Below are 10,920 nucleotides of genomic sequence, written 5' to 3'. Positions count from 1 at the left end.
CTATGTCTTTTGCCCTTTGGTATTTCTCAACTCTACCCATACAGATTCCACATTGTCAGAGCTAATATCCTTTCTCACTACTGTGGGCAGCACGGTAGCATTGTGGATAGCACAATTGCTTCACAGCTCCAGGGTCCCAGGTTCGATTCCAGCTTGGGTCACTGTCTGTGCGGAGTCTGCACAACCTCCCCATATGTGCATTGGTTTCCTCCGGGTGCTCCGGTTTCCTCCCACAGTCCAAAGATGTGCAGGTTGGGTGGATTGGCCGTGATAAATTGCCCTTAGTGTCCAAAATTGCCCTTCGTGTTGGGTGGGGTTGCTGGGTTGTGGGGATAGGGTGGAGGTGTTCACCTTGGGTAGGGTGCTCTTTCCAAGAGCCGGTGCAGACTCGCGCAGATAGATAAATGGGTACGATATAATTGGGATTACGGAGACATGGCTGCAGGGTGGCCAGGAATAGGAACTGAATGTCCCAGGCTTTTCAGCATTTAGGAAGGACAGGCATAAAAGAAAAGGTGGTGGCATGGCACTGCTGGTTAAAGAGGAAATTATCATAGATTACCATCATAGAATTTACAGTGCAGAAGGAGGCCATTCGGCCCATCGAGTCTGCACCGGCTCTTGGAAAGAGCACCCTACCCAAGGTGAACACCTCCAGCGGAAAAAGAAAAAAGAGAGGAAAAAGAAAGCAGTTAGTTCATCCACTTTATTGCAAAATGCTCCGGGCATTAAGGCACAGAGCCTTTAAGTTTGTCTTTGTCACATTGTTTGTCTTGCTCCCAATATTTTTCTCTTTTGCCCTGTTTGAATTTTGCCCTTGGTTTCTCCACCTATCACTTTTCTTATTCCCTTTTCTACCTTTTTGTTTTTGTCCCTGCTCCCTCTCTCTCTGACTCCTTGCATTGGTTCCCATCCCCTGGCATATTAGTTTAAACTCTCGCCAACTGCTCTCGCAAATAGCCCCTCTAGGACATCAGTTCCAGTCCTGCCCAGATGTAACCTGTCTAGTTTGTACAGGTCCCACCTCCCCCAGAACCGGTCCCAATGTCCCAGGAATCTGAAACCCTCCACCTGACACCATCTCTTAAGCCACATATTCATCCTATATGTCCTGTCATTTCTACTCTGACTAGCACGTGGCACTGGTAGTAATCCTGAGATCATGACCTTCGAGGTCCGATCTCTTAACTTCCTTCCTAGCTCCCTGTATTCAGCTTTTAGGACCTCATCCCTTTTTTTACCTATGTCGTTTGTACCGATGTGTACCACGACCACTGGCTGTTTACCCTTCCCCCTCCAGAATGTCCTGTACCCAGCCTGACAACTACTAGACCAGACACTAGACCACACTCCAGTTGTACTTTAATGTTCACTTTGCTCTTGGCCATACCATTTGCATTGCTACTTTTTCGAAAGCCTTAAGAATAACTTTCTATCGCCTTCTCTTCAAATTTTGGGACAGCCTGTATAAATTTAAACATATCGCCACTGGATTCCGGTCTGAGATTATGCTCCCACTTCCTTTCTGGCAGCTCCCTGCTCATTTCCAGTGCCTTAAGCTGGAAGGCTCTCACTTTTTCCTTTTCCTCTCTCTTGCTTTCTTTTTCCTCTCTTTTTTCTTTTTCCGCTATCTCTCTTTCTCTCTCTTTCCATTTCCTCTCTTTTTTTTCTTTTTTCCCTCTAATTCCAACCTCCTCATTTCCATATTATTTCTATTGCCCTGTCTTTTTTCCTCAGTTTAATTTTGTTTTGTTTTTGCTGCATTTCTGCATCTCCCTTTCATGCTGGAACTGCAACCGCATGCTCTCCAGCTCAATTGCCCCAATGGAAAATGTCCTTGATGCCACACTACTTTCTGGGTTCTCCTGTTTTCCGAGTATCTCTTTCAAATTTAAATGTTAGGCAATCTCTTCATTTGAGGAGTGTACATATTACGGAGAAGGAGGTACTGGAAGTCTTAAAGCGCATCAACGCAGATAAGTCCCCAGGACCTGATGTATCCCCGGACGTTTTGGGAGGTTGGGGAGGAAATTACGGTTCCCCTAGCAGAGATATTTGAATTGTTGACAGCCACGGGTGAGGGGCCTGAAGATTGGAGGGTGGAAATGTTGTTTTTGAAGGGCTGCAGGGAACAGCCTGGAAACTATAGACCGGTGAGCCTAACGTCTGTGGTGGGTAAGTTGTTAGAAGGTGTTCTGAGAAACAGGATATACAGGCATTTAGAGAGGCAACGACTGATTAGGGCCAGTCAGCATGGCTTTATGAATGGAAAATTATGTCCCACGAATTTGATTGCGTTTTTTGAGGGGGTGACCAAGAAGGTAGATGAGGGCAGTGCAGTCAATGTTGTCTACATGGACTTTAGCAAGGCCTTTGACAAGGTACCACATGGTAGGTTGTTGTATAGGTTAAATCTCAGGGGATCCAGCGTGAGGTAGCCAATTGGATACAAAATTGGCTTGATGACCGAAGACATCAAGGTAGTTGTAGAGGGTTGTTTTTCAAACTGGAGGCCTGTGACCAGTGGTGTGCCTCAGGGATCGGTGCTGGGTCCACTGTTATTTGTTATTTATATTAATGAATTGGATGAGAATTTAGGAGGCATGGTTGGTAAGTTTGCAGATGACACCAAGATTGATGGCATAGTGGACAATGAAGGAGGTTACCTAGGATTGCAGTGGGATCCTGATCAATTGGACCAGTGGGCTGATGAATGGCAGATGGAGTGTAATTTAGATAAATGTGAGATGATGCACTTTGGTCGATCGAATCGGGGCAGGACCTACTCAGTTAATGGTGAGGTGTTTGGGATAGTTATAGAACAAAGAGATCTAGGAGTACAGGCTCATAGCTCCTTGAAGGTGGAGTCGCAGGTGGACAGGGTGGTGAAGAAGGCATTCGGCATGCTTGGTTTCATTGGTCAGAACATTGAGTACAGGAGTTGGGACGTCTTGCTGAACTTGTGCAAGGCCACACTTGAAATACTGTGTACAATTCTGGTCACCCTATTATAGAAAGGATATTATTAAACTAGAAAGAGTGCAGAAAAGATTTACTAGGATGCTCCCGGGACTTGATTGTTTGAGTTATAACGAGAGGCTGGATAGATTGGGACATTGTTCCCTGGAGCGTAGGAGGCTTAGGGGTGATGTTACAGAGGTCTATAAAATAATAAGAGGCATAGATAAGGTAGATAGTCAACATCTTTTCCCAAAGGTTGGGGAGTCTAGAACTAGAGGGCACAGGATTAAGGTGAGAGGTGAGAGATACAAAAAGGTCCAGAGGGGAATTTGTTTGACACAGAGGGTGGTGTGTTTCTAGAACGAGCTGCCAGAGGCAGCAGTAGAGGCAGGTACAATTTTGTCTTGAAAGCATTTAGACAATTATATGGGAAAAAAGGATATGGAGGAATATGGGCCAAATGCGAGCAATTGGGACTAGCTTAGTGGTAAAAACTGGGCGGCATGGACAAGTTGGGCCGAAGGGCCTGTTTTCATGCTGTAAACGTCTATGACTCTACTTCCACCTTCCTAGCTGTAACTGGTACCTCTTTTTCTAATGCACCAACCAACTAGCTTTTCTTTGCGAAGCAGAGGCGGAAGAAGAGGATTCTGGGAGAAGTCAACTCCGTCACCACGACTGCACTGTGGCTAGCTGAAGAACCCCTCCAATGACAAACAGGAGGAAGATCATCATCCAGCAGAGGTGGCAAAAGAGGATTCTGGGAGATGTCAACACTGTCACCTCAGCTGTACTGTGGGTAGCCACTGTGGGTAGCCGAAGAACTGGTGTCAAGGAGCGGTTAAGTCTGAAACACGACATTAGTGTTTTCCTCCCTCCCTCCTCCTCTAACCAAAAAAAAAGGCACTGTGAGGAGGACAAGCAAGGTAAGATTCTTATATCTTTCTTCAGTGTACAAGGTTAGAGATGGCAGTTAGGGCAGTGATATACTCCTCCTGCCAAATGTGAGAGATCAGGGAGCTTTCTAGCATACCTGACGACTAGGTCTGCGGGGAGTGCGACCAGTTGCATCTCCCCACAGACCGCGTAGTTCAGTTGGAGCAGCAGCTGGACTCATTACGAAGCGCACAGGGGGAAGTGGGTGTGATAGACACTCACTTCAGGTAGGTGGTCACACCAGAGGTTCAGACAGGGTGACCGCCAGAGAGGCGGGCAGGTAAAGTAGGAGCCTCGTGTGGCTATTCCCCTTTCAAACAGGTATACCGTTTTGGATACTGTTGGGGGGGGGGGGGGGGGGGGAGATAGCCTCTCAGGGGAACATACCAGCAGCAGCCAGGTCTGTGGCACCACATCTGGTTCTGCTGTAGAGCAGGGTCGTGCTAAGTCCAAGCTAGTGATAGTAGTAGGAGACGCAATAGTCAGGGGCACTGGCAGGCGTTTCTGTGACCCCAAACAGGACTCTAGAATAGTGTGTTGCCTCCCTGGTGCCATTGTCCTGGATGTCTCTAAACAGCTGCAGGGCATCCTAACCTAAAATAGGAGGGTAAACAGACAGATGCCATTGTCCACATTGGTACTAATGACATAGGTCGGAAGAGGGAAAAGGTCCTGCAAAGACAATTCAAGGAGTTAGGTCAGGAGCTAAAATGCAGGACCTCTAGGATAGTAATCTCTGGATTAGAATCATAGAATATTCAGTGCAGAAGGAGGCCATTCAGCCCATCGAATGTGCACCGGCCCCTGGAAAGTGCACTCCACCCTATCCCCGTAATCCAGCAACCCCACCAAACCTGCACATCTTTGGACTGTGGGAGGAAACCGGAGCACCCACGCGACACGGGGAGAACGTGCAAACTCCTCACAGACAGTGACCCAAGCCGGGAATTGAACCTGAAACCTTGGAGCTGTGAAGCAACTGTGCTAACCACTGTGCTATCGTGCTGCCCCTACTCTGTGCCTCATGCTAGTGAGGCTTAGAACAGAGAGGTAGTATAGTTAAACATGTGTCTAAAGAGCTGGTGTAGGAGGGAGGGCTTCAGATATATGGATCACTGGGATGTCTTCTAGGGAAGGTGGTAACTGTACAAGAAGGATGTGTGGCACCTGAACTGGGGGGCACTAATATCCTGGATGGGAGGTTTGCTAGTGCTGTTCGGGAGGGTTTAAAGTAGTGTGGCAGGGGAGTGGGAACCAGAACAGCAGGCGAGTAAGTAGAAACTGGGGAAAAAAGTGAGACTGAGATGAACATAGTGCAGAGTAAGAGCAGGCAGATGGAAGCCTCAGGGCTCAGCGGAACTGTAAGTCTGGAGTGTGTTTGCTTCAATGCAAGAAGTATAATAGATCAAACAGATGAACAGAGAGCCTTGATTACGGCATGGAAATATGATGTAATTGCAATTACGGGGACATGGTTAAAGGAGGGAAAGGACAGGCAGCTTAACATTCTGGGATAGCGTTGTTTTAGATGGGACAGAAGTGTAAACAAAAGAGGTGGGGGAGTTGCATGACTGATTATGGAGCCGATGACACCTGTGTTGCGGGAGGACACATTGGAGGGATCGTGTAGTAAGGCATTATGGGTGGAACTGAGGAATAAGAAGGTTGGAATCACAATGTTGAGAGTATATTATAGACCTCCCAACAGCCTACAGGAGACAGAGGAGCAGTTGTGTAGTCAGATACAGAAAAGGTGTGAAAAAAGCAGGGTAGTTGGGATGGGCGATTCCAACTTCCCCCATATTTACTGGGAATGCCTTACAGCCAGGGGCTCGGATGGAGAGCAATGTGTTAGATGTGTGCAGGAGGGCTTTTTCACACAGTATGTTGACAATCCGACCAGGGAGGGGGCCATGCTAGACTTGGTATTAGAGAATGAGCCAGGACGGGTGACTGATGTTTCAGTGGGAGACATTTTTATTGCGTACAGTTCTGGTCACCGCATTATAGGAAGGACGTGGAGGCTTTGGAGCGGGTGCAGAGGAGATTTACCAGGATGTTGCCTGGTATGGAGGGAAAATCGTATGAGGAAAGGACTTGAGGTTGTTTTCATTGGAGAGAAGAAGGTTAAGAGGAGACTTAATAGAGGCATACAAAATGATCAGGGGGTTAGATAGGGTGGACAGTGAGAGCCTTCTCCCGCGGATGGAAATGGCTGGCACGAGGGGACATAGCTTTAAACTGAGTGGTAATAGATATAGGTCAGAGGTAGGTTCTTTACGCAAAGAGTAGTGAGGCCGTGGAATACCCTACCTGCAATAGTAGTGAACTCGCCAACATTGAGGGCATTTAAAAGTTTATTGGATAAACATATGGATGATAATGGCATAGTGTAGGTTAGATGGCTTTTGTTTCGGTGCAACATCGTGGGCCGAAGGGCCTGTACTGCGCTGTATCGTTCTATGTTCTGTGTTCTATTTTGGGCTGAGCGACCATAATTCCATAAGATTTTGAATAGTCATGGAAAAGGACAAGAGTGACCCACGGGTGAGGGTGCTTAATTGGGCGAGGGCCAAATACATCCAAATTAGACGGGAACTGGGGAATGTGGATTGGGAGCGGCTACTTGAGGCCAAATCCACATCTGACATGTGGGAGATTTTAAAGGCCAGTTGATTGAAGTGCAGGACAGGCACGTCCCTGCAAAAATTAAGGATAGAAATTGCAGGATTCAGAAACCATGAGTGACAAAGGGAAATTGTAAGCTTAATCAAAAGGAAAACGGTCTAGGCGTCTAAAAACTGACAAAGCCCTTGAAGTGTAGAGTGAAAGTAGGTTTTGAGTTGGCAATCTGATACAGAGCACGTTATCATGGAGTCTTGCTACATCTTATGACCCTCACAATCTTCTTCTGAAGATGGCCAGGTGTGTCTTCCTTTATATCCGGGTCCCGGTCACATGACCTTGGTCTGGAGACTGCATGGGTGCCTGTATTGTCACCTGCTGGTTGGAGGTCACACCATGCAACTATTATATTGCCCATAGGCATATCACCACATCCCCCTTCCTCACAAAACATTAATGTAAAATTATTTTGACAGGCAACATTACACATGTTTTATACAGGTATGGCATGTAGCTGGTACAGTGAGCACGTTTTACACAAAGTGTCCATTTGCATTCTGTGCAGACGTCATTGTTTCAAGTTGGTGCCCGCTTGCGCAGAACCTGGCTTGCTTGCCGGCTTCTTGCTTTTCTTACGCTTTGCCCTGTATCTTTGAAGGGCCTGTGTCCAAGACTGCCATATTTGCGTTACCAGTCACTTTCGCTTTTGTTTTTTGGCACGTTGTTGCTTGCTACCTGCAAGTGCTTTCGATTCTGGTTGGCTGGTGGGATGCGGTAGTAGTCCTCCCTGCCTTTTCATGATCACAGAATGGAGAAGGAGGACATTGGGCCCATGGAGTCTGCACCAGCTCTTGGAAAGAGCACCCCACTCAAGCCTATCCCCGTAAACCAGTAACCCCACCTAACCTAAGGGCAATTAATCATGGCGAATCCACCTAACCTGCACATCTTTGGACTGTGGGAGGAAACCTGAGCACCCGGAGGAAACCCTTGCAGACTCCGCACAGGCAGTGACCCAAGCCGGGACTCGAACCTGGGACCCTGGAACTGTGAAGCACCTGTTCTAACCACTGTGCTACCATGCCCCCTCTGGACACTGAAGTGTTCCACTTTATCTCTTGGTTGTCTTTTTTGTCAAAGCTTCTGGCATGGCACTGGTCGTCGTTGTGAGTCAATGTGTGTGTAGAGGTTTAATCATGTCATTATCTCTGGGCGGTGTGACCACGCTCCCATCTGCGGCCTCATCAACATACAGGAGACCCTCGGTTTCCAGTGTCGGCATAGTGAATGGAACTGCGCGGTTTCACCTCTTCTTGGCGTGCTGGAGCATCACTGGAGATGCCTCTGCCGTCTGGCTGAACTCTGGTTTCAGCCACACTGCTGATGCCTATTTTCTTGGCATCATTACTGACTCTCCATCTCTTCCTCTTCGATGTCTTCTTTAAAAGTACTTTGTGAGGATACATGCCAGTGCCCTTCTCTTTTTCTATTAGCTTTCGGAGCACTTGATTTACTGCTGCTGGCCGGCACAATGGACGGGTCTGTCTGCGTTGCTACCGCTTTAACATGTCGTGCTGACATGATAGGCTGTGGCGGTCTGCTGAAATCTTCAGCTTCAGCAATTACCTGCAGCTCCTCGCACCCTTGCTGTGGTGGCTCTGTCAGCTCCACCTCACCTGCAATGCTGGGCATTGTCTCCATATCTTGCAGTTGAGCTGCCTGTTGAAAGTCCGCTGTCCGTTGAAATTTTTGACGTTTCATCAGCAAGTCCATCAGTGGAGCCACCACGCTTCAAATCTTTTGCACAAATGTTCGATCAAATCCACTCATGCCAAGAAATCGCATTATTTCCCTTTGTCATGAGGGTATTGAAAACTCCTCAAGGAAAGTAATTTGGGCTTTTCCAAATTCACTTTTGACTAGGTTTATCACCAAACCCGCCTCCTGAAGTCGATTGAATAACTCCATCAGATGTTTTAAATGTTCTGTCCAAGTTGGGCTGAAAATTATCAGATCGTCGATGTGGACCACACAATTGGGTAATCCTGAAACGACTGTATTAGTTAACTGTTTAAATGTGGCTGGGGCGATTTTCATGCCAAATGGCATAACTTTGAATTGGTATATGCCATCTGGAGTCACAAAAGCTGAAATCTCCTTCGCCCTTTCGGATAAAGGTTCCTGCCAGTAACCTTTAATTAAATCCAATTTGGAAATAAAAGCGGATTGTCCCACTTTCTCAATGCAATCCTCCAAATGTGGGATAGGATAAGAGTCCGTTTTTGTAACTGCATTAACCTTTCTATAGTCCACACACAACCGTTGGGTACCGTCTGGTTTAGGTACCATCCCTATGGGTGAGCTCCACTTCAATTATGCAATTTTTAAGCATACTCTCACTCTCTTTGTTAACCTGTGCCAATTTTAAAGGGTTAAGTCTGTATGGAGGTTGTTTGATTGGAACAGCATTTCCCACATCTGCATCATGTATAGCCATTTTAGTACTTCCCAATTTGTCTCTACAAATTTTCCCATGTGATATCAATAACTCTTTCAGGTCAGTTTGTTTTTCCTCTGGAAGATAACTCAACAATTTGAGGTATGTCAAATTCACAGTCATCTGGATTTGGTTCGTCACTTTGAGTTAGAATCATTAAAACCTCCTCCTTTTTCTCTCCTTCCCTTTCAAAGTATCTTCTAAGGATATTCACATGACACACTCGGTGAGTCTTCCTTCCATCTGGTGTTTTTAATCACATAATTCACCTCACTTAATTTCCTTTCAATCTGATATGGTCCACAAAACCTAGCTTTTAAAGATTCACCTACCACTGGTAACATCACTAAAACTTCATCTCCACTGGAAAAACTATGCACTTTGGAGTTCTTGTCCGCTACCCGTTTCAACACATTTTGTGCAACTTTCAAATGTTGTCTAGCCAATTCACCTGCTCTATTTAACCGTTACCTAAAATTTGACACGTAATCCAATAATGTAACTTCCAATTTCTCACCCACCAATTTTTCTTTAATCAATTTAAGTGGTCCTCTTACCTCATGACCAAAACTTAGTTCAAAAGGACTAAATTTGGTTGACTCATCGGGTGCATCCCTAATTGCAAACAGTACGATTGGAATTCCTTTATCCCAAGCCTCTGGATAATCTTGACAACAAGCCCTCAACGTTGTATTTAATGTCCGATGCCACCTTTCTAACGCTCCCTGCGATTCTGGATGGTATGCAGTTGATTTAAATTGTTTTATTCCTAAACTATTCATAACTTCTTTGAATAACTTTGAGGTAAAATTTGATCCTTGATCCGATTGAATTGCTGTGGTAGTCCATATCTAGTAAAGAATTTAAGTAACTCCTCCACAATTTTTTTAGCTGTAATATTACATACTGGAATGGCCTCTGGAAACCTAGTAGACACATCCATTATAGTCAAAAGATATTGATTCCCACTTTTTGTTTTAGGAAGCGGTCCTACACAATCAATTAGGACCCTTGTAAAAGGTTCCTCAAATGCTGGAATGGGTATTAAGGGCGCTGGTTTTATCACTGCTTGAGGTTTCCTTATCACTTGACATGTGTGACATGATTGACAAAATTTAACTACATCTTTATGTAGCCCAGGCCAATAAAAATGTTTTGGGATTTTAGCTTGAGTTTTCCTTATCCCCAATTGACCTCCCACTGGTCCCTCATGTGCCACTTGCAACACCCCTTTTCTATACCCTACCGGCAGTACTACTTGATGAACTTCTGCCCACTTTTCATCCGCCTGCATATGTACAGGTCTCCATTTTCTCTTCAAGACATCACTTTTACGGTAATAACACTCTGGTATACACTCAGATTCCTCTTCTGTGTATGCTTTCTGATATATCTGTTTTATTTCCACATCTTTCTGTTGTATCTCCGCCAATTTTCCTGAACTAAAAATATCCGCCTCATCCTCCACCTGTTCTTGTTCTTTTTCAACCATCTGATCAAAAATTGTTGTAATAATTGCACTTCCACTTCTTCTTCACTCTTTTCTTTCTCCTCTTGTCTTAACCTGTGACTTTGCGACCTTGTTACTACACAATCCGGAAGAATCCCAGGATATACGTCCATCAACACTTCAGTTGTCTGATTTTCCACTGGCTTATCAACCACAGTTGGCATCACTCCCACCTGCGACCCAGCTGTATCATTACCCAAGATAAAATGTATTCCTGGACAAGATAGTTTCTCTATTACTCCTACTACCACTTCACCACTCTTCACTGGACTTTCCAACCTTACCTTATATAATGGAACGCTACTCCTCTCACCCTGAATTCCACATATTTCCACCTTTTCTGGCAACATTCTTCCCAAACTACATAATTCCTCATCTCTTACCATTAAAG

At 45.6% G+C, this 10,920-nt stretch overlaps 1 protein-coding gene across 1 annotated transcript in view; it reads left to right on the top strand.

The window, feature by feature from the left end:
- The first annotated feature begins 3,604 nt into the window (after positions 1–3,604).
- LOC140398321 (Fc receptor-like protein 5) overlaps positions 3,605–10,920 on the top strand; it is a 293,198-nt gene continuing 285,882 nt past the window's right edge. Inside the window, exon 1 of the mRNA XM_072486879.1 lies at positions 3,605–3,887. Coding sequence (XP_072342980.1) covers positions 3,671–3,887 — 217 coding nt within the window. The 5' untranslated portion in view covers positions 3,605–3,670. The remainder of the gene's footprint in view (positions 3,888–10,920) is intronic.

Source organism: Scyliorhinus torazame, chromosome 21, assembly GCF_047496885.1.
Source record: "Scyliorhinus torazame isolate Kashiwa2021f chromosome 21, sScyTor2.1, whole genome shotgun sequence".
In the NCBI taxonomy this organism is placed as follows: Eukaryota; Metazoa; Chordata; class Chondrichthyes; order Carcharhiniformes; family Scyliorhinidae; genus Scyliorhinus; species Scyliorhinus torazame.
This window is presented reverse-complemented; position numbering and strand designations above follow the sequence as displayed.